The sequence below is a fragment of the Lethenteron reissneri genome, unplaced genomic scaffold (genome assembly GCF_015708825.2).
Source record: "Lethenteron reissneri isolate LAM-NWPU_2019-01 unplaced genomic scaffold, ASM1570882v1 scaffold_535, whole genome shotgun sequence".
NCBI classification, from domain to species: Eukaryota; Metazoa; Chordata; class Hyperoartia; order Petromyzontiformes; family Petromyzontidae; genus Lethenteron; species Lethenteron reissneri.
The window spans coordinates 1-25,030 of NW_026892057.1; the positions used below are offsets into that span (position 1 = coordinate 1).

At 53.6% G+C, this 25,030-nt stretch overlaps 2 protein-coding genes across 2 annotated transcripts; both read right to left on the reverse strand.

Moving 5' to 3' along the window:
- Positions 1-234: 234 nt before the first annotated feature.
- On the reverse strand, positions 235-7,438 carry LOC133339901 (dedicator of cytokinesis protein 10-like; the record flags this gene model as incomplete). The annotated part of the gene is made up of 7 exons (XM_061548021.1): positions 7,343-7,438; positions 5,218-5,273; positions 3,316-3,395; positions 1,714-1,940; positions 1,095-1,160; positions 644-740; positions 235-342 (listed from the first exon to the last, which is right to left on the reverse strand). Coding segments are annotated over exons 1-7 (730 nt in total), but the record flags the coding sequence as incomplete, so codon positions are not given.
- A 3,005-nt stretch (positions 7,439-10,443) lies between these two features.
- Positions 10,444-20,853, reverse strand: LOC133339900 (dedicator of cytokinesis protein 9-like; the record flags this gene model as incomplete). Its single annotated transcript, XM_061548020.1, has 11 exons — positions 10,444-10,450; positions 12,055-12,065; positions 12,166-12,249; positions 12,735-12,802; positions 13,773-13,956; positions 15,074-15,208; positions 15,508-15,603; positions 17,381-17,450; positions 18,149-18,231; positions 19,088-19,177; positions 20,731-20,853. Coding segments are annotated over 11 exons (951 nt in total), but the record flags the coding sequence as incomplete, so codon positions are not given.
- Positions 20,854-25,030: the final 4,177 nt, after the last annotated feature.

Sequence of the window (25,030 nt, forward strand, 5' to 3'; positions counted from 1 at the left end):
CACACAGCACTGGCACACGGCATGCTAACACACAGCACTGACACACGGCATGCTAACACACAGCACTGACACACGGCGTGCTAACACACAGCACTGACACACGGCATGCTAACGCACAGCACTGACACACGGCATGCTAACACACAGCACTGACACACGGCATGCTAACACAGCACTGACACACGGCATGCTAACACACAGCACTGGAGGAGGAGGAGGGGCGAGCGTTCTCACCCTCCGCCTCGGCCGTGTCCCTGCGCTTGCCCAGGTCGCAGCTGATGTGCGAGAAGGTGAAAAGCAGGTGATGCTTGCCGTGCAGGTGAACCGCAGCTCCAGCTTCACCTGGGCACAGGGAGACGACGCCCGGCGCACCGCGGGTGAAGTTAGCGAGCGACTATTTTACGTCAGGACGCATCGTGAGAGCAGCTGACAGAGGAGACATTGAGCAGCATAGTGGAGGTCGAAAGAAGGCAAAATAGCAGCCAGCCCCCCCCGCCACCCCCCCCCCGCCACCCTCCTCCCGCCACCCCCCCCCCGCACCCCCCCCCACCCCCCCCGCTCCCCCCCCCCGCCACCCTCCCCCGCCACCCGCCCCCCCGCCACCCCCCCCTGGCCGACGGCTGTGTAACAAGCGTGACGGCACTGACCTCGTCACAGAAGTCGGGGCACTGCTGGTGGTGCAGGACGGCCGTGTTGGCGCTGCTGATGAACGCCGGCTGCCCTGCCTTGCCGTAGATGCACTGCGCCGCAAACACAGACGCCACGGTGGCCAGGAGATGTTAACTCCCTCGCCTGGTACGCAGGAGGTCGTGGGTTCGATCCCGACCCTGACGCCTGCTGCTGTATATTTGAAGTTTGCGGTGTCTCTCTCTCTCCCCGCGGTCGCGTGGATTTATCTCCGGGTCCCTCCGGTTTTTCTCTCCACATTTAGAATCAACACCACTCGTTTAAGAGTGTTTTGCTGCTGTTCTCTCGGGTTTGGGGTTGCGTCGCGCTGCCCGCGGTCACCACCGCTGTGCGTGAATGCGGTGACGCCACCCGGGTCGCGAGTGATGGGGGTGGGCGGTGGGAGGGTGTGGGGGGGACGATCGCACCTTGAGCGGCAGTGTCCCTTCTTCGTCCGAGTCCCGGAACTCCACGTGAATGGCGATGTTCCTCGCCTGCACGTCGCACCGTCACGGGGTTAGACAGCGGCAGAGCGACAATCCCGCGAGCACCAGAAGTCGCAATCGGGTACCCGATACCCGTACCCTACCCGATACCCGGCTACCCGTACCCCCGGGTATCGAGTAGGGTACAGGTAAACCGTACGCGGCAGGGTACGGGTACGGGTACCCGTTTGCGACCCTGGTGCGGCCGGGTACGGGTACGGGTAAGGAATCAAAACCCGTTTGCGACCTCTGGCAAGCACCCCTCCTTCCCCCATCCCATGAGCCCCCCCCCTGGCTTCCCGTGAGCCTGCCCCCTCCCATCCCGTGAGCGCCATCAAGAGGGGCGAGGTAGGAGAGTGTGTGCAGTGGAGTTAGAGCGAGATGAGAGAGGAGGGGAGAGGTAGCAGAGTGGAGCTCGTGGATGATCTTGAAAGAGGGCGAGCGAGATCTTGACATTGCAGGCGGCGCGGGCTGCCTAACGCGCGGAGGAGGAGGTGCCTGGGGTTCCGTGCGGCGACGCAGCCTCCGCAGGCCCGCTCCGGACGAGTCGGCGGGGACTCACCTTGGGAAAGATCTTCTGCGCGTCGTACTTGAGTCGCTGCGGGTACACGTAGAGACGGTTGGCGTACTCCGAGTAGGGGTGAGCGTGCCGCGCTGTCTCCGCCGGGAAGTCGTCCACCTCCCGCACGCACGGCCGCTTCCCGATGCCGCCGTTGCTGCCGCTGTTGTTGCCGGTCTCCGGGAGACGCCACCCGGCCATGACGGGCGACAACCCTGGTGTCAGCATGTCTGAGGAACCAGACATCGGGCCGTGGCATCGTTGTTGTTGTTGTCGTCGTCATCTACATCATCGTGATCTAAACTAAAACTCAACTGTTTTATTTTACTAACTAAGGCCCACTGAGCTCTTTTTCAAAAGCGACCTGACCACAAATTATAGCTCAATGAAGTGGCTTATCGCGTGGACATTTACAGCAGACAAATACTCTGAATGCACATTGATTCTAAATGTGGAGGGTAAAAACCGGAGGACCCGGAGAAAACCCCTCGCGGCCACGGGGACAGAAACGCAAACTCCAAATATACAGCAGCAGGCGTTTGGGTCGAGATCGAACCCACGACCTCCTGCACACCAGGCGAGAGAGTTAACATCTCTCAGCCACCGTAATGATGATAAGAGAGAGAGACACACAAACTCCAAATATACAGCAGCAGGCGTTTGGGTCGAGATCGAACCCACGACCTCCTGTACACCAGGCGACAGCGTTAACATCTTGCCACCGACTATCCGTACAAACTCGGCATCTGCGGCTGGTGGTGTATATTCGGATTGTCCACGTTGCTGCTGCTCCACGTTTCTGGAACACCGTCACCCGCTCACCTCCACTCACCCTCTTCATTATCACTTTATCCAAAACACAGCGCCTACTTGCACCTGTACCTAAACGTCTTCCAGCGCCCCTTGCTCCCAGATGTCTGCGCTGTCTTTCACTGTTAGACTAGGGGGGTGTGGGGGCGGTAGTGCAGTAGCGGTTAGCGTGCCGCTGCGCTACGAACCCGGCCATCCGCGTTCGATTCCCGCCCACGACCAACATTGGTGACAAATATCTGAACCGGTTCTGGGCCTCCCCGAGGTCGACTCAGCCTCAAATAAGTACGTGGTGCGGTGTGTATACATCGCCACTAGGGAGATGTACGGTGCGAAATAATTCAACATGCATAGCATGGTTGACTACGTACGGTGCGAAAGAAGTTCAACATAGCACGGGTGGCTATGTACGATGTGAAAGAAATTCAACACACATAGTACGGTTGGCTACGTACGGTGCGAAAGGGGTTCAACATAAATTTTGATTTAAAGATTTCGTGACTGCAGGGATTCATCTTCTTGGTTCTTTCGGTAAAGTCACGTAGAAGGGAAATAATAGACGTTTCGGCCACAACGCAAGCAGCCGTCCTCAGGTGAAGAACAGGTCTGTCGGAAACGTCTATTATTTCCCTTCTACGTGACTTTACCGAAATAACCAAGAAGAGGTTCAACATACGTACGTACGTCTCCCGTTTAAAAATATCCGGGAAACTGGCAAATCGGGACCCTCCGTGTAACGAAACCAAATAAAACTTAAACAAGTGTGATATGAATGCATTTGAACGCAGGTCTTACTGGGCTGTTCTGCCGGCAGAGTCTCCACAGTAATTTTGATGCTGCCTGGAATCGTTTGAAGTTTCGACATTTTTTCTGACCTGCAGACAACACACGCAGAGCAACGACAAAGATCCCCCGTATAGCTTTAACAGACTGTTGGGGCAAGTGCTGTTAGCGAGTACCGATGAAGGCCGGCACGACACACGAGGGGGGTGGATGGCCAGCACCACGCCCGGCCGCCTTTGTCTCCCTAGTGCCGATGTTTACACATCGCACCAAGTACTCATTTGAGGCTGAGTCGACCTAGGCGAGGCCCAGGACCGGTTCAGATAATCGTCACTGGTGTTGGCAGTGAGCGGGAATCGAACTCGGGTCGCCGGGTTCGTAGCGCAGCGCGCTAACTCTCTCGGCACATTCACGTGTGCGCACATACGTACTTAGACGCAACACCGATATGCAATCACATCACAAACATGACATAAGCCGAGGACGCTAAAGTGTGCACAACAACACAAACAGTCGCCCCTCACCCCCTACATCACAGCAGCACCTGTGCCAGGCTAGGTGCACTTCGAGGCCACGTGGAGTGTCAAAAGCTCGCTGCTGGTAGGAGGGGGTCCTGGGACAAGCCCTGGTGCCATGATGTAGACTGACTAAGATGACGGGCGGATGCACTACCCGTGCTGCCCACTGTGCCACCCCCCGCATGTATTCATCATCCACCCACGCTCCGCTCTTTATTGCGAGCGTCGCTCCTTCACCCGTTTGTGAGAGACGGACGGAGCCAAGGCATCCGCGCTTTTCACCTTCGTTGGAAAACAACAGGGAATTCCCTTTTCGCGATTTTGGGGGGAAACATTCTATACCTATTTTTTTACTAAACTGTTTTTTTTATTTACCAGGTACGGCCCCACTGAGCTATGCAGCTCTTTTTTAAATCCTTTATATTAAGTTAACTTGCTTGCTTGCTTGCGCGCTTACGACTGTGCAAATCTTTCGGTCGTTTTTTAACCCACTTCCCGTGATCCAATCGAGCTGACATTTTGCACACAGACTCGTTGTGCGTGACAATTTATTTTCTTGAAAAAAAAATTCAAAAATTTTACACTTTTTAGGAATTTTTTTTTATTTAATTACCATTTGCTTAATGGTGGCAGGCAATTATCTGACCCATAGGTGGCAGCCATCTCAAGCCAGAGGACGAGAGGACTCTAGCCGCCACGCATATAAAGGATTTATAGTGAAAAACTTTGTTTTTACGGGTTAATTTTTAGAAGTGACATGGCCACAAATTATAGCCCAACGAAGTTGCTTGTGATGGGGACATTTATAGCAGCCAAATACTCTGAACGCATGTAGGAAAAATTGTAGGGACCCAGAGAAAAATCCACAGGACCACGGCGAAAGAGACACGCAAACTCCAAATATCCAACAGGCATCAGGGTCGGGATCGAACCCACGTGGAGACTCAGACTCACGTGGAGACTCATAGACTCACGTGGAGACTCATAGACTCACGTGGAGACTCATAGACTCACGTGGAGACTGGTAGACTCACATAGAGACTCATAGACTCACGTAGAGACTCAGAGACTCACGTGGAGACTCATAGACTCACGTGGAGACCCATAGACTCACGTGGAGACTCATAGACTCACGTAGAGACTCATAGACTCACGTGGAGACTCAAAGACTCACGCGAAGACTCGTAGACTCACGTGGAGACTCATAGACTCACGTGGAGACTCATAGACTCACGTGGAGACTGGTAGACTCACATAGAGACTCATAGACTCACGTGGAGACTCATAGACTAGCGTAGAGACCCATAGACTCGCACAAATACCCAACGGTCAACTAAGCAGTCGGCAGCTCTGTGCCGGTGAGCGTCGCCCCGCCGCGCGCCCCCGCGGCGCGTACTTGTGCACGTCGACGAGCGCACGGAGCCAGTCGTCGCTCGACGTCCTGCCTGCGTCCTGGCGGAAGAGCGGGGAAAGGAGGCGCCCTTGTCCAGCGCCCCGTTGACGTCGCGGAAGAGAGGCCTGCGGCGCGCGCGGGTGGCAGGAGGGGGGGACGTGGTTCTTGGGTGCCCGCGAGCGTGCCCGGCACAGTGACGCGAGGGTGCGACGACGACGGTGATGTGTGCGTGTCGAACTTTTTTCGCCGTGCGTAGCCAAGCGTGCTAGTCGGAGGTGCGGAAGAAGGACAACAAACGATAATTAAAAAAACGCTCTAAAGAAATTAGTTTTCAATACAGATTAATTTAAACGTGCATAGCTCCCAATGGTTCTCCTAATATCAGGGGGAAGAGCATTCCAGACGGCCGCAGAAGCGCACCTGAAAGCGTGCAATGCGGTGACCGTCTTGATGATGACAATTATGACGATAATTGTTTTTTTTTACCCTTCTATCTGGCACAACAAACCTGACACCTTTTTTTACGAGGAGTCATGTTTGCCATAGACCACAATACCTGCAGTCATAATGCAAACAAAAAACATAACTCTGATAATGATATGCACTGTCCTTGAAGTTGATTGGTCCACACCCGAGACAGCTTTCCTTAGAGCCTAGTCTCCCATTCCTTAGAGCCTAGGCCAGGGGTCGGCAACCTACGGCTCCGGAGCCGCATGCGGCTCTTTACGGGCTGCTTCTTGACGATATGTACGTATGTACAGTATGTACTCAGATGCATTGCGGCTCTTGAAATACTGAATTTTGTACCGAATGGAAAGAAATGGCTCTTCTTGTTATTTTGGTTGCCGACCCCTGGCCTAGTCTCACAATTATGACGACGATGATGACGATGGCGGTTATGACGATGGTACGAGTGCGTGTGCTCGTGAGCGCACCTGAAAGCGTGTGATGCGTGACCGTCTTGATGATGACAATTATGACGATGATGATGACGATGGCGGTTATGACGATGGTACGAGTGCGTGTGCGTGTGAGCGCACCTGAAAGCGTGTGATGCGGTGACCGTCTTGATGATGACAATTATGACGATGATGATGACGATGGCGGTTATGACGATGGTACGAGTGCGTGTGCTCGTGAGCGCACCTGAAAGCGTGTGATGCGGTGACCGTCTTGATGATGACAATTATGACGACGATGATGACGATGGCGGTTATGACGATGGTACGAGTGCGTGTGCTCGTGAGCGCACCTGAAAGCGTGTGATGCGGTGACCGTCTTGATGATGACAATTATGACGATGATGACGATGACGGTTATGAGGATGGTACGAGTGCGTGTGCGTGTGAGCGCACCTGAACGCCCAGCTGAACGGCATGTGATACTGGCCCATACGGCCACAGTACTGCCGCATTTGCTTCACCAACTTCTGGCAACCTGGACGGGCAGGGAGTGGGGGTGAGAGGGAGAGGATGGTGCAACGATTGTTTATGTTACCAGCTAAGGCCCCACTGAGCCATGTAGCTCTTTTTCAGAAGTAACCTGGCCCCATATAGCAAACTCACACAGCACGCACACAGCACACACACACAGCACGCACACAGCTCACACACAGCACACACACACAGCACACACACACAGCAAACACACACAGCACGCACAGCACACACACACAGCTCACACAGCTTACACAGCTCACACACACAGCACACACAGCTCACACACACAGCACACACAGCAAACACACACAGCACACACACAGCTCACACAGCATACACACAGCACACACAGCTCACACAGCACACACAACACACACAACACACCAACCACACCACACAGCACACACAGCACACACAGCACACACAGCACACACAGCACACACAAACACAGCACACACACACTTGCCGTCCAGAATTCGCCCGGTTTGGTTGACCTCACAGTGCGAGCGAAAACGCGTGCGGTTGTCCGACGACGACGCGCCAGTATCGGTCGAACGGCAAAATAAAAAAAAGTGTTTGAGAGATGGCGCAGCGTGCCCGGCAGGGTCTGGGTGGGGAGCGGTGGGGGGGGGGTCACCACCTTGCCCGTGTCGTCGGCACGGAGGTAAGGCTCGGTGCACTGCGCCAACGCTGCCCTGCAGCACCTTCTCCACGCGCACGAGCAGCAGCACGTCCGGGTGTGGGTCGCACACCGTGAACACGGCCTGCAGCGCACGCACACACATGCGCACAACATTACACACACACACACACGTTACACACACGCGCACGTCACACACACACACGTTACACACCACACGTTACACACACGTTACACACACAGACCTTACACACACAGACGTTACACACACACACGTTACATACACACACGTACATACACACACGTTACACACACACACGTTACACACACACACGTCACACACACGCGCGTTACACAAACACACGTTACATACACACGCACGTTACCACACACTCTACACACACACACGTTACACACGCGCACATTACACACACACACGTTACACACACACACACGTCACACACACGCGCGTTACACAAACACACGTTACATACACACGCACGTTACACACACTCTACACACACACACGTTACACACACTCTACACACACACACGTTACACACGCGCACATTACACACACACACGTTACAACACACACACACGTTACACACACACGCGTTACACAAACACACGTTACATACACACGCACGGTCACACACACTACACATACACACGTTACACACACACACATCACACTCACACATTTCACACACATTACACACATATTGCACTCACACATTACACACACACGTTACACACACACATATTACACACACAGACATATACAAAGACAAATATCCCCCGTATAGGCTTAGCAGACCGTTGGGGCAAGTATTGTTAGTGAGAACCTATGAAGGCTTTGCACGGGACACGAAGGGGCGGGTGGGTGGCCAGCACCACGCACAAACCGCCTTTGTCTCCCAGTGGCGATGGCCATACCCAACAGAGGTCAAGAGTGAACTGGTCAGGTGTCGGTCACGATCCAGCCCTCACCGATTCACTCCAGTGGCTCGCTGGGTTAGTCTCCACCTATCGATAACGTGTTTACACACCGCACCAGGTACTCATTTGAGGCCGAGGCATCGTAATCGGAGGCCCAAGAGCTTTTCAGATAATCGTCACCGGTGTTGGCCGTGAGCGGGAATTGAACTCGGGTCTCCGGGTTCGTAGCGCAGCGTGCTAGCCACTGCACTACCGCTTCCCACAACAATGATCCCCCATATAGCCTAAACAGACTGTAGGGGCAAGTGCTGTTAGCGAGCACCTATGAAGGCCGCAATGGTACACGAGGGGGTGGGTGGCCAGCACCACGCCCGACCGCCTTTGTCTCCCTAGTGGCGATGTTTACACACCGCACCAGGTACTCATTTGAGGCTGAGTCGACCTAGGGGAGGCCCAGGACCGGTTCAGATATCGTCACTGGTGTTGGCCGTGAGCGGGAATCGAACTCGGGTCGCCGGGTTCATAGCGTAGCACAGCGCGCTAGCCGCTACACTACCGCTCCCCACAACAGACACACACACTCACTCATACACAAAAACACGTTACACACACACACACACATTACACATATCACCGGCGCTCCCCCCGCGAGCCCACACTCGCCTGAGTGGGGTACAGCAGCGCCTCGGTGGGCAGGCTAGGCGGGGCAGGCTCCCCGGGCCGCCGGGCTTGGCCGCCGGCGGCCGTCGCCACGTCGCCGTTGGCCTGCACCGCGGGCGACGCGCAGCCGCCCAGCAGCTCACGCACGGCCGGGGGGTTGAGGTCGGCGTGGAAGTCGGCCGAGATCTTCCTCGCCGTGCGAAGGTCGTACAGGGCCAGCGTGATGAAGAACGGCTCCACCTGAGGGGTGGAAGCGAGATGTTAACTACCTCGCTCCGTACGCAGGAGGGCGTGGGTTCGATCCCGACCCTGACGCCTGCTGTATGTTTGGAGATGGGGTGTTTTCTTTCTCTATCTCTGCCCGTGGGCGTGCGGATTTTTCTCCGGATCCTCCGGTTTTGCCCTCCACATTTAGAATCGACGTACATTTCCACGTGATAAGCCACTTCGTTGAGCTATCATTTGTGGCCAGGTCGCTTCTGAAAAAGAGCTACATAGCTCAGTGGGTCTTACCTGGTAAAATAACATTATTTCTATTCGTTTTAGTTTTACCTCATCCTGTACTCAACTAGCCAATGAGTGACCAACGAAGAAGTTAGAAAAAGTTTTGACTTAAAACGTTCGTGACTGCAGGAATTCATATTCTTTGGTTCTTCCGGTAAAGTCACGTAGAATAAAAATATTACAATAAAATTAAAATAACCACGACGTTTCGGTCGCACATAGAAGACAACCTGATGATGCAAGCGGTGATGAGAAGGAAACTGGCACTATTTGTAGGGTGGACAACAACAGAAAAAATAAAAGTGTGTTTGTTGTTGTTGTTGTTCGGACAAAATGTAAGGAACCGGAAAGAGAGGAAGACCTAACGGAGAATGGCTTGACGACGACATGACAGGTTGGTGCCAGAAAGATGTGGCCACTACTTCAGCCATATTGATGCAAAGGCCGAGGAAAGTGGAAGCAAATGACGAAATGCACAGTGGACACCTACGGGGCACTATCTGCCCATGCATCATGAACGACAAGTCATAACAGCGGTGGCCTGCAAGTGGACATAAGCCTGCCAGTAGGCGGGGGGGCAATGCTGTCATTTTTTTTCCTTCCCAAATACATAATTCAGGAGTTATTTTTTTTTTTACTAAATTCGGCAAATGTTGACGATGAAGCCGGCGCATGCAGTATCCCGCTGTGCTGGTTATCGCCCTCCGCAGCGTGTAAAGCCGTAGGGGGGGCGGCCCGCGGGGTTAGAAACGCAACTCTCCCCGTCGCTGGGTCCCTCTCACGGTGATCTTGCCAATGGCGCAATTTTTTATTTTCATTTAAAAAAAATTTACATATACAACTTTCTTTTTGATGTGTTTTTTGTTGTTGTTGTTGTTGTTTTTTGTTATGTGGGGTGATCCGTACGTTGCTCTTGACGCCTCCGCTGTCGGAGAAGCAGGCCTGCACGGCGAGGTTGAAGCCCAGGCAGGAGACGAGGAGCCGCGTCGCTCTCTTCTCCCGCGGCGGCCTCGCTTCCCCGCTCCGCCTCGCCCACCATGGGGCTCATCCTCTGCGGGCAGGATGGAGGGGTGGGGGGGGGTGGGGGGGGGTAGGGGGGGTGGGGGGGGGGCGGGGGGGGGGGGCGGGGGGGGGCAGCGCCGGTGAGCGAGGTCACAGGGAGGCACTAAAGAGCAGCGCAAGCCAACAAGCAACCCCGCTCGGCACAGAAGCTCAACGACTGAACCGTTAAATTTCGATTTAAAGCTTTTGTGACTGCAGGGATTCATCTTCTTGGTTCTTTCGGTAAAGTCAGGTAGAATGGAGATAATAAAAAAATAAAAATAAAACATTATAAAATAAGTGGCTTATTTTATTATGTTTTATTTTTATTATTTTATTATTTCCATTCTACGTTACTTTACCGAAAGAACCAAGAAGACTGAACCGTTTTTATTTTTTACCGGTAATGTTCAACGTGTTTCGCACCGGAGGTGTAGAGGAATGGACAACAAACTGACACCCAAATAGCGGTTCTGAAGGAATTCGTTTTCAATTTAGATCATTTAAAAGTGCATAGTTCCAGTGGCTTCCTAATATCGGAAGGAAGAGCGTTCCGACGGCCGCGGAAGCGCGTCTGAAAAGCGCGCGATGCAGTTGCCGTCTTTCGTGCGATGGCTAGCCAGAAGCCGCTGCTGTGAGGATGACCGGATTTAGCGTGATGGTGAGTGCTCCTTGACGAGGTCAGCAAGCGTATTGTGGTTCATTTGTGGCAAGCACTTTGTGTGTAATGAATGCGACCTTGTAAATAAAAAATTAACCCGTAAAAACAAAGTTTTTCACTATAAATCCTTTATATGCGTGGCGGCTAGAATCCTCTCGTCCTCTGGCTTGAGATGGCTGCTACCTATGGGTCAGATGATTGCCTGCCACCATTAAGCAATTGGTAATTAAATATAAAAAAATCCTAAAAAGTGTAAAGTTATGGAAAAAAAATTTCACAAAATAAATTGTCACGCACAACGAGTCTGTGTGCAAAATGTCAGCTCGATTGGATCACGGGAAGTGGGTTAAAAAACGACCGAAAGATTTGCACGGTCGTAAGCGCGCAAGCAAGCAAGCAAGTGAACTTAATATAAAGGATTTTAAAAGGTAAAGACGACTGAGCTGTATAGCTCGTATTCAGATGCGACTTGGCCACAAATAATAGCTCAACAAAGTGGCTTGCATCGTGGGGAAGTGTATCGCGGTCAAGATAATCGAAGCCCATATATCTCCAAACGTGGAGGGGAAAAACCAGAGGGACCCGGAGAAAAATCCACACAACCACGGGGAAAGAGAGAGAACACCAATATAACAGCAGCGGTCAGGGTCGGGCTCGAACCCACGACCTCCTGCACGGCAGGAGAGGTAGTCAACATCCCGCCAAATTCCTCAGAGCACGGTAGGCCTCGGCAAGGTAAGGTAAAAGTGTAAAAACAACGAGCCTACCTTTACCCTACCTTTTACCTTACCACAATACAATCACTCTACCCTACCTTTTACCCTTTAGCAGGTAAGGTAAAAGGTAAAAAGCAACGAGCCTACCTTTTACCCTACCCTTTACCCTTACCCCTTGGCATGTCGACACCTTTACCTTTACCCTTTTACCCGGTAAAAAGGGTACAATTACCTTACCTTGCCGAGGCCTAGAGCATGGCAATACCCGTAAACAGCTGAACAAAAACGTCACCGACACGAACCCGGCGAGCGATCGCGCGCACGGAGTGAAACGATCGTTGGGACTACCTGCATCTCGGGGGTGAGCACGAACACGTTCAGCCGGCCCTCCTTCCTGCTCACCCTCGTCGTCTCCTCGTGCGTCTTGGCATCCTGCGCGCAGGAGACATCGCACCCCCGACGTGATCCCCCCATTCCGCCGGCCTACTCGGCATCTCGCCGCGCAGAAACCGCCCCGGTCTAGGCGGAGCTCTCGGGAGGTGCACCACTTTGCCGCCGGGGGAGAATGGCCCTGGCAGACGACCGGAGCGGCAGCGGGCCTAACTTAACGGTTAGTGGCAACCGGGAATGACCGGTGGAGAGCCGAGTCTGGTGCGTGTTAAACATCGACAAGCGGCCGGTGATAGAATAAGAATGGTCACCGTAGCAGCTCTATACCGTGACCGGCAGTGAGACTCACCCTGAGACTCACCCTGACACTCACCCTGAGACTCAGCGTGAGTTTCGTCTGTAAGCGAGACTCACCCTGACACTCACCCTGAGACTCACCCTGACACTCACCCTGACACTCACCCTGAGACTCACCCCGAGACTCACGCCGAGACTCAGCGTGAGTCTGGTCAGTACGCGAGACTCACCGTGACGAGCTGCAGCTGAATATCGGAGCTCTCGCACGACTCCGCTGCATCAGGGCAATCGCTGTCATCTGCACAAGAGCACACGGTGGACAAATCGCTAAGACATCACCACCACCACCACCATCCCCTCTACCACGCTCATCAACACCACCATAAATACAGCCATTAACAAAACAACCAGTATTATCACTACAACCAGCATCACCAACGCCATCATAACCACCACTATTAGGACTATCACCACCACTCTCATCATTGAGACCACCAGACAAAAGGCGAATATCCCCCGTGTAGCCGTACAGACTGTTGGAGCGAGTGCTGCTAGCGGGCGCCTATTAAGGCCTACATGGCACACGAGGGGGCGGTATCGTCAGTACCACGCCAGATCATGTTTAATTAGGACAACCACCACTATCGACAATACAATGACCACAACACACAATGATTCATGCACTCCCACTTTGCTTGTGTACACTGATGTAGCGTTCTATGGTCGTGTTTCTGAGCATCTTGCAACATCCTTTCAGCAATATCCCTGAACTCGTTAAACCCACTTTGCTTTGACATCCCATCCGTACGGCATGGAGCCTTCATGCAAACAGATGTACGAATCACAACCGGTCTCTGATGGGGTCTCTAAACAATAGACTGACAAAGCGGTCTCTGATGGGGTCTCTAGACAATAGACAAAGAGAGTGGTCTCTGATGGGGTCTCTGATGGGGTCTCTAGACAACAGACTGACAGACCGGTCTCTGATGGAGTCTCTAAACAACAGACAGACAGTCCCAGACACTGATGAGGTCTCTAAACAATAGACAGAGTGGTCTCTGATGAGGTCTCTGATAGGATCTCTAAACAATAGACAGACAGTCCCAGACACTGATGGGGTTTCTAGACAACAGACAGACAGTCCTAGTCTCCGTTGGGCTCTCTAGACATTAGGCAGTCCCCGACACCGATGAGGCCCTCCGGACAACAGACGGACAGAGCGTCTCTCTGCCGGCAAAGAACAAGAGAGACTCGGGACGTCCACGCACCTCGACTCCTTCTGTCCGCCTCCTGGGCCTTGTTGTCCTGCATGGCCGCCTCGAACTGGCCCTGCAGCACCTTGTGGAGCAGGGCCCTCCACTCGTCCACCTCGGCATCGCTCTCCGCCGCCAGCACCACGCTGCTGCGGTCCATCATCTTGAGCTCGAACGCGTGCCGCCGCAGCCTCGCGTTCTGCCGACAACCGCGGCGGCAAAGCGACGGCGTCAGGCGGGGACGCGCCGGGGGTGGGGGGGGGTGGTGGGTGGGGGGGAGCAGAAGGTTAAGGTTCTAGCGGCGGACGCCGTGGGCCGCGATGACGACGGCAGCGGGGCGTTCAGGACGCGCGCTGGCGGAGGCTTGGTTCACGTTTGCCGCAGTGGCTAGGAGATGTTAGTAGCCTCGGCTGGTACGCAGGAGGTCGTGGGTTCGAAGCCGACCCTAAGGCCTGCTGTTTAATTGGGGTTTGCGTCTCTCGCTCATCATCATCACGGTGGCAAGGAGATGTTAGCGACCTTGCCTGCGATGCAGGAGGTCGTGGGTTCGAACCCGACCCTGACGCCCGTTGTTCTTTCTGTCCCTCCTCGTGGCCGCGTGGATTTTTCTCCTCCGGGTCCTCCAGTTTTTCCCCTCCAGATTTAGAATCGACGTCACGTTTGTCAGAGTATTTGGCTGCGAGAAATTTCCAAGCGAGAAGCCACTTCGTTGAGCGATCATTTGTGACCAGGTCACTTCTCAAACAGGGCTGTACAGCTCAGTGGACCTTACCTGGTCAAATAATAATACATTTATCTTCTTGGTTCTTTCAGTAAAGTCACGTAAAAGGGAAATAATTTTGTTGTGTTTTTCACACCTGATGATGATTGCTTGTGTTGCAGTCGAAACGTCGTGAGAATTCTATTGTTTTATATTTGTATTATTTGATTATTTCCCTTCTACGTGACTTTACCGAAATAACCAAGAAGATGAATCCCTGCAGTCACGAAAGCTTTAAACCAAAATAGTAATAATTAATTGTTTAGTTTCAGTTTTTTGCCGAATTTAGTCAAAAAAATCCTCGCAAACTAAGCAAACTAAGCAATTAGGAAAGGCAAAAACAAATGGAAGCATCGCCCCCCACTAGTGGCAGGCTTACGCCCCCTTGCAGGCCGCCGCTGCGTACTACTTGCCGCTCACGGAGACAGCTGACAGTGGGGGTCACCTAGGTCCACGCAGCGCCGTGTGTAACACACTCGCCAACCTTCAAGCCCGTCGTCCTGCCTGCAGCCGGACCCTGCCCCCCCCCACCGCCCCGCGCCCACCGGGGTCCTACCGGCACGACGCCCAGGCACGCGTCCAGGAAGATGGAGCCCTTGGCCTCGGCCAGGTTCTTGTCGTCCTTGTAGAAGTTGAGCGCGTACGACCCGTCCGGCTGCTGGCTCAGGTGGAAGAACCTCCGCTTGAACGTCTGCGTGGGGACAAAAACGGACGGTGGGGACAAAAGAGCAGCCCTGCAATTGCCTGCTCGTGCCACTTGCTGATAGCAGTGCTACCAATGGAGAGCAGTGCTACCAGCTGATAGCAATAGTACCAGCTGATACTACTAGCTGATAGCAATGCGATCAGCTGATAGCAATAGTACCAACTGATACTACTAGCTGAGAGCAATGCGATCAGCTGATCGCAGCGCAGCCGGTGGATAGCAATGCTACCTGCTGTGCGGTGAGGATTCCAATCTGGGCACAGGCCCCCGAGCGCATCGCTCACCTTCATGGTCACGCTGCTCGTGCTCGTGAAGTTGCCTTTGTAGAGCCAGCCCTGCTTGGTGACGCCACTTCTCAGCGAGGCCATGGACACGGAATCCTGGGCGACACGCGCAGAGGTCACGCACAGACACGGAAGCCTGGGCGACACGCGCAGAGGTCACGCACAGACACGGAATCCTGGGCGACACGCGCAGAGGTCACGCATGGATACGGAATCCTGGGCGACACGCACAGAGGTCACGCACAGACACGGAATCCTGGGCGACACGCACAGAGGTCACGCACGGACACGGAACGGTGGACTACGCGCGCAGAGGTCACGCACAGACACGGAAGCCTGGGCGACACGCACAGAGGTCACGCACGCACACGGAACGGTGGACGACACGCACAGAGGTCACGCACAGACACGGAATCCTGGGTGACACGCACAGAGGTCACGCACGGATACGGAACGGTGGACGACACGCACAGAAGTCACACATGGACACGGAACGGTGGACGACACGCACAGAGGTCACGCACGGACAGGGAAGCCTGGGCGACACGCGCAGAGGTCACACACAGACACGGAACGGTGGACGACACGCACAGAGGTCATGCACGCACAGGGAATTTCTACCAATGATGTGGTTCGCATCGTGTCATGCGATGAGGAATTTGGAAATCTCACGAAGCTGTGTGGGGGCCATTCTGTCAAAGAACAGCCGCGACGTGGAATGAAAAACAAAAATCGTTCAAAAAGTGGCATTTTTATCCTTTACACAGCAGTGGGCGTACTTTCCCACCAACATTGAAATCCCGGTCAAAACAATTGATGCTAATTTTAATTCTCAAGAGCTGAAATTCAGCCGAAATGAAGTGCAAAACCAAATTTAAATTGATGGGTTTTTTTCCGTGCAGCCATTGGCGATTGGGCAGAGACCACCAACTGACTTTACCTGTGAAGCCGGTTTCACCACAACTCTATCAACGTGAGTCCATGGGCGCCTGTGTATGGACCAGTGATGTGTATGCAAGCCTAAAACTAAAAAAAATATTTTTTATTTTATTTTACCAGGTACGGCCCACTGAGCTACTGTATATATCTCTTTATTATCAGAAGCTTCCTAGCCATCACATGATAGCTTAACGAAGTGGCTTATCATCACGTAGAAGTTTATAGCAGCCAGATGCTCTAAACGCCTGGTTTTAGGAGGTCACGGGTTTAATCCCGACCATGATGCCTGTATATTTGTAGTTTGCGTGTCCCTCTCCCCGTGGCCACGTGGATTTTTCTCTGGGTCCTCCGCTTTTTCCCCTCCACATTTAGAATCTACGTGCACTTAGAGTATTTGGCTGCTATAAATTTCCAAACGATGATAAGCCAAATGTTGAGCAATCATTTGTGATGGTCACGTGGCTTCTGAAGAAGAGCTATACAGCACCTCAGTGGGCCTTACCTGGTAAAATAAACAAGTCTAGTTTTGTTTTTATAGTTTTAGAAGTTGTGTTGTTTTCCCAGCCACTCTCTGCACGCCGATTCCACGTCTCGCATCACGCCGCTGCTGTGTGTACACGGCCGCTGTGACCTAGGTGACCCCCAGTGGCAGCTGTCCCCCATGATGGATAAGTAATGCGCGGCAGTGGCCTGCAATTGGGCATGCATAAGCCTGCCAGTAGGGAAGGGCTGTGGCGATACTGCCATTTGTTTTTTTTTATTGCCCATCCCAATTATGTAATGTGTGAGCAAGAATGAATTTGGTTAAACAAAGAGAGCCAACTTTTATTTATTTATTTTTAAACGGGAGAAGAAAACTAAATCGGTTGCGAAAAAAGAAATGCGGAGGATTCAATTGGGCAAAGTGGCCATCGCTCCGCCAAGGGCATCTCACCTCGTCGTTCTCTGTGACCTCATCGATCTCGAACTGGTGACTCACGAGCCGGTCCGTCTGCAGGTCCTTTCTGTTTACAGAACAACCGTATGATCGTCGCGGCGTTGAAACCAAAACTGCGAGACGCTATCGCGAAATCTAAACAACACGACACCCGGCGTTGAAACTGAAACGTGACATACTATCATGAAATCTAAACGCCGCGAGGCTTGGCGTTAAAACAAAAACGCGAGACCCATCGAGAAGTCTGAACGCGAGACCCGGCCTTAAAACATGAGACCCATCGAGAAATTTGAACACGAGACCCGGCCTTAAAACCAAAACACGAGACCCATCGAGAAATCTGAACGCGAGACCCGGCCTTAAAACAAAAACGCGAGACCCATCGAGAAATCTGAACGCGAGACCCGGCCTTAAAACATGAGACCCATCGAGAAATTTGAACACGAGACCCGGCCTTAAAACCAAAACATGAGATCCATCGAGAAATCTGAACGCGAGACCCGGCCTTAAAACCAAAACAGGAGACCCATCGAGAAATCTGAACGTGAGACCCGGCCTTAAAACCAAAACAGGAGACGCAACGAGAAATTTGAAACCGAGACCCGGCCTTAAAACGAAAACGCAAAACCCGATGTAAAATGTTACGCGAGCCCCCATCACGAAATCTCAAACGCGAGATCCGCCATTGAAATCAAAGCCCTGAGTAACGAGGGTGTCTCCACGACGCGACGCCGTGAGGAGTGGAGGGAGGAGCCTGCGGCCTACCTGGGCAGACGATGCACGTCCCCCGAGTAGGGCTCGTACTTGTACTTGATGACGTGCCAGTCCGAGTTGTAGGTCTTGATGCACTGCGAAAGCGGATGGAGGCCAGATTGTGACAGGCGGAAAGAGAGAGAAAGAGAGAAAGACAGCGACCGTTTGGGAGCACAGGCAGCCACCGTGCGCCACGGTGATGAGCTGTTAACTCCCTCGCCTGGTACACAGGAGGTCGTGGGTTCGATCCCGACCCTGACGCCTGCTGCTGTATAGTTGGAGTCTGCGTCTCTCTCTCCTCGTCATCACGGTGGCTAGGAGATGTTAACTACCTCGCCATGTATGCAGGAGGTCGTGGGTTCGATCCCGACCCTGACGCCTGCTGCTGTATATTTGGAGTTTGCGTGTCTCTCTCCCCGTGGTGGCATGGATTTTTCTCCGGGTCTTCCAGTGTTTCCCTCCACATTTATAATCAACGTGAGCTCAGAGTATTTGGCTGCTATAATTCCACACGACAATGAGCCACTTTGTTGAGAATATCATTTGTGATAGCCAAGTCGCTTCTAAGCCCCATTAAATAGTTATGTCTTACATGTTCTACTGAACTGGTTAAATGTCTACAAAGAGTCTGGTACACCATGCAGCGGCCGATGGACCACCGACCGCGAAGCACTGCTATCAAATGGTAGAATCAGCGTTTAGTGTCAGCTGGTAGCATCAGCTAGTAGCACTGCCATCAGCTGGTAATATCAGCTGGTAGCAGCAGCTGGTACCATCAGTTAGTAGCACTGCCACCACCTGGTAGTATCAACTGGAAGTATCAGCCGGTAGCACTGCCATCAGCTGGTAGTATCATCTGGTAGCATCAGCCGGTAGCATCAGCCGGTAGCACTGCTGACGATGCCGACGTTGGCGTCTCCGCCGCCGCCGCCGCGGCGCTTGTGGCCTCACCTCGCGCACGAGGAGGCTGGTGGCGTCGGCGCCGTCCAGCTCCGGGACGGCGGAGCGCAGCGTCCTCCGCTCCCGGGGCTCCGTCGCGGGCTGCGTGGCGACAAGGGGTGGTGGTGGGGGGGTGGTGGGGGTGGTGGGGTGGGTGGTGGTGGGGTGGGTGTTGGGGTGGGTGGTGTGGGGGTGGTTGGGTGGGTGGTGGGGAGGTGGTGGTGGGGGGGTGGTGGGGGGGTGGTGGGGGGGTGGTGGGGGGTGGTGGGGGGGGTCGTGGGGTGGGTGGTGGTGGGGGGGTGGGGGAACGGGGACTCACAGTCAGCGAGCTCCTCTTAACCCTTCCCCCCCCCGCTCCGATGAGACACGTGAAACGTCATCAAGATTTTCTTCCGACGCCGTTCCGATAACGTACACGTCCTAAAATAAAGTAAAGTCATTTCTCACATTAACATCACTCCGTTTATGACCCTTGGGCTACACCCATTTTAAACCTTTAAAACAGCCTGCCTCAGCAGCTTTCCCCCTCTGTTTTCCTCCTGATGACGACCGCTTGTGTTGCGATCGAAACGTCGTAGTTTCCTGCTATTTCCTTTGAACCTATCTACGTGACTTTACCGAAAGACCCAAAGAACGTAAAGTAACTTCATCGGTTCGTCTTGAGGTCGGTGCGACGTACCGAGCCTCCCCACGAGGCCACGTGAGAGTGCGTGCGGCACGGTTTGGCGCCAGCTAGCGTAAAGTGCGGCGGTCGTGTCGCTGCGGTTCTCTGCGACGAGTAACAACGTCTTCAAGAACGACGGCGCTACGACGCCTCTCTGCATGACAGGCGGTCGAGCCGGTACGCACGAAGCTCCGCCTGTAAGGGGCGACCCTCCCGGTCGGTCACCATCGCCGGTCGGTCGCGAGGTGAGTTGCGAAGCGATTCCCTCTCACCGGCTTCGCTGGCCTCGATGTGTTGGGCGAATCTGGTGTCATTGCTGCTGATGATGATGCTCGTTTAGATGTCAATTGTGTTGTCAATGAATCTGACGTGGTGATGCTGATGCTGCTGGTGCTGCCGATGCTGATGATGAGATGCTAATAATGCTGATGACATTGCTGCTGATGCTGATGATGATGATACTGATGATGCTGATAATGAGATGCTGATGCTGCCGATACTGATTATGCTGCTGATAATACTGCTGCTGCTGATAATGGTGATGGTGATTCTGGTGATGATGCTGATGATGATGCTGCTGCTGATGATGCTAATAATGCTGATGACATTGCTGCTGCTGATGATGATGATGCTGCTGATGCAGCTATATGTGTGTGTGGGGCAGGCTATGGGGGAACGGTGGCAAAGCGGTTAGAGCACTATGCAACGAACCCTGCGACCTGAGTTCGAGTCTCGCTCACGGCCAAGACCAGTGACGATCGTGTGAACCGGTCTTGGGCCTCCTCTATGTCGACCCAGCCTCAAATGAATACTTGGTGCGGTGTGTAACCATCGCCACCCTGGGAAACAAAAGTCGCCCGGGCGTGGTGCTGGCCACCCACTCCTTCGTGTGCCGTGCCGGCCGTCATAGGTGTTGCTACTCGCTAACAGCACTTGCCCCAACAGTCTGCGAAGGCTACACGGGGGATCTTTACCTTTGGGGCAGGCTTACCGTGACGTCGTCCTCCGGGAAGAGCACGAGATGCCGTAGCTCCTCTCCCTCGGCGGAGTCGCCCAGAGCGCCCACCACCCTCTCCACCACGCCCTCATAGTCCACCAGCTCCACCTGCTGGGCCTGGGGAACAAAGTGGACACCATCATCGTCTACGTCAGCATCACCATCAACACCGCCAACAACACCGCCACCATCATCGTCACCATCAACACAACCATCAACACCGCCACCATCATTGTCACCATCAACACCACCAACAACATCGCTACCATCATCATCACCATCAACACCACCCCAACAACACCGCCACCATCAACACCACCAACAACACCGCCACCATCATCGTCACCAACAACACCGCCACCATCATCGTCACCATCAACACCACCAACAACACCGCCACCATCAACACCACCAACAACACCGCCACCATCATCGTCACCAACAACACCGCCACCATCATCGTCACCATCAACACCACCAACAACACCGCCACCATCATCGTCACCAACAACACCGCCACCATCATCGCCACCATCAACACCACCAACAACACCGCCACCATCATCGTCACCAACAACACCGCCACCATCAGCGTCACCATCAACAGCATCACCATCAACACCACCACCATCAGCGTCACCATCAACACCACCAACAACACCGCTACCATCATTGTCACCATCAACACCACCATCACCATAAACACCATCACCATCAACACCATCAGCGTCACCATCAACACCGCCACCATCAGCGTCACCATCAACACCACCCCAACAACACCGCCACCATCAACACCACCAACAACACCGCTACCATCATCGTCACCATCAACACCGCCACCATCAGCGTCACCATCAACACCGCCAATAACACCGCCACCATCATCGTCACCATCAACAACACCATCCCCATCAACACCATCATCATCACCATCAACACCACCATCACCATAAACAGCATCACCATCAACACCATCAGCGTCACCATCAACACTGCCAACAACACCGCTAGCATCATCGTCACCATCAACACCACCATCCCCATAAACACCATCATCGTCATCATCAACACTACCATCACCATAAACAGCATCACCATCAACACCATCAGCGTCACCATCAACACCGCCAACAACACCGCTAGCATCATCGTCACCATCAACACCACCATCCCCATAAACACCATCATCGTCATCATCAACACTACCATCACCATAAACAGCATCACCATCAACACCATCAGCGTCACCATCAGCGTCACCATCAGCGTCACCATCACCATCAACACCACCATCACCATAAAAACCATCAGCGTCACCATCAACACCACCAACAACAACACGGACACCGCCAGCGTCACCATCAACACCACCATCACCATAAACACCATCAGCGTCACCATCAACACCACCAACAACAACATGGACACCGCCAGCATCACCATCAACACCACCATCACCATAAACACCATCACCATAAACACCATCAACACCACCATCACCATAAACACCATCACCATCAACACCACCATCACCATCAACACCATCACCATCAACACCATCAGCGTCACCATCAACACCACCAACAACAACACGGACACCGCCAGCGTCACCATCAACGTCACCATCAACACCACCATCAACATAAACACCATCACCATCAACACCACCATCACCATAAACACCATCAGCGTCACCATCAACACCACCATCAACATAAACACCATCACCATCAACACCACCATCACCATAAACCCATCAGCATCACCATCAACACCACCAACAACAACACGGACACCGCCAGCGTCACCGTCAACACGAACAACATCAACAGCATCATCATCATCATCGATGGGAGGCCCCAGAGGATCAGCTGGTGGCAGCCGATCCCACATAAGGGCACCGCGGTCCATGCGCCTGCACAAAGATTCCCCCGTGTGGCCTCAACAGAATGTTGGGGCAAGCGCTGGGCCAGCACCACGCCTGGCCGCCTTTGTCTCCCCAGTGGCGATGTTTTCACATCGCACCAGGTACTACTTTGAAGCTGAATCGACCTAGGGGAGGCCCAGGACCGGTTCAAATGATCGTCACCGGCGTTGGTGGCCGTAAACGGGAATCGAACTGGGCTCGCCGGGGTTCGTAGCGCTGACCGCCACGCTACTACTGCTACTCGGGCTCTCCTGTGAAGGCCGCAACGACACACGAGGGGGGGTGGGTGGCCAGCACCACGCCCGGCCGCATTTGTCTCCCCAGTGGCGATGTTTTCACACCGCATCACGTACTTATTTGAGGCCGAGTCGACCTAGGGGGAGGCCGGGGATTCGTGGCACGGCGCAGCGCACGCGTGGCGAGCACGCACATTCACCGGACAGTCACCATGCCACTGGCACGGTGGTCACCGATGACGCCACGAAATTTCCAGCTGCGGTTTGCCTCCCACACTCGGAACACGCGTGTTCGCGTGTCCGCAGGGACGCGCACACGCGCTAGTTTCCCAGACTTTTTGGGCAAGTGCTGTTAGCGAGTAAGGCACCGATGAAGGCCGGGTGGGTTTGACAGCAACCACGGCCGCCCGTCCGCCTTTGTCTCCCCAGCGGCGATGTTTCACACACCGCAGCATGTACTCACTAGGGTGGCCGTGAGCGGGAATCGAACTCGGGTGGCCGTAGTTCGTAGCGCAGGGTGCTGACCACTGCTTAGAGGTCGCAACCGGGTACCCGCTACCCGTACCCTACCCAATACCCGGCCGGGTACGGGTAGCCGGGCACCCGTTTGCGACCCTGGTGCAGCCGGGTACGGGTACGGGTAGGGGTAGGCCGTGAGTCACTGGTGAGTAACCGTTTGTCACTCATTTCCCAACGTCTTGTCTCTTCTCACAATTCAAGTTCCTAGAATCAACCCACCCGCGCCTGCAACATGGCTTCATCCCAGAGGTCGCAATCAGGTACCCGATACCCGTACCCGGCCGGCCGGGTACGGGTAGGGTATCGGGTACGGCCGGGTACGGGTACGGGTAAGGAATCAAAACCCGTTTGCGACCTCTGCCACTGTGCCACTAAAGCTTCCGGGAAAGCATTTGTGTAAACTTTACATAAGTATTCAATATTTGAATCTCAAATGCAGGATGCGAGTGTGCGCGTGTGTGTGTCGTGGACGTCGAAGAGAGCTGGACGAATCGCGACATCACAGCAGCAACGTTTTCCAGGCAGCATCACTGCTCGTGGAATATACATGGCAAAGGATGAAAAATAAATAGTCGGTTTTAACCCTTTCTGCCCGCCGCACCTTTCTTCATTATTGACAACTTGCAGCTCAGCACACGGCAGATGCCTGCGCAGCGCGACTCACGACCTCCTCTCGATACCAAGATCCAGGATGGTCATCGTGTCTGTGCGCCGCTTCTCGGTGGCAGCCCCAACAGTCTGGAACGCCGTCACCCCTCTGCACATTCGCAGCATCACCTCAATCGCCTCCTTCAAGAGACACTTAAAAACTCACCTCTACAAGCCACGTGCTTTCGAGCGATTCTGAGCTTGGCTCCGCGCCTCTGAGTTGCGGCCGTTACGTCCGCAAATTTGCGCGCGTTATAAATTGCATTATTATTATTAAGGTGTTCAAACAGCAAACGGATACCTTTTGCAAGGAATCAGAAAATGGCAAAGACATCGAACGCCTTGAGGTCACACTCACGTGCCGAGTCTGACCTTCAATTGAACGTTCAGGATTTTTCCGACCAATCCAATTTCACATTCACGCTGTGGCCGAACTCACACAAACACAACCTTTGTTTTTCGATATAAAGCTTTCATGACTGGAGACGAAGTGCCACCCGCTTGGGGTGAAAGCCGAGAGGGGGGAAGAAATGAGGAGCCACGCGCATTTGTCAATACCGCCGTGTGTGTGTGTGTGTGTCCTTAAACATACTTGCTTATAAAACAGGCGACGTTTCGAGCAATTGACCCCCTGTCTTCCTAGCACATAGATAGGTTAGAGAGGTAGAGTGGATCGAGAGTTGGAAGCGACACTTTTTGCCACGGGGTAGGTGGGAGAGTGTATGAATGTAAAAACTTATTTCGCTCCGTACGTAGCCAACCGTGCTTATCGGGGGTGCGGGGGAAGGACAACAAACTAAGAGGCCGTCCATAAATGACGTCACGCGATTTTGGACGATTTTTGACCCACCCCCCCCCCCCCCTAGGTGCGTGACGTCATTTATGGACGGCCCCGAAACACAAAAAGCAGTTCTAAAGAAATGAGTTTTCAGTCGAGATGACTCAAGCGTGCATAGCTCCC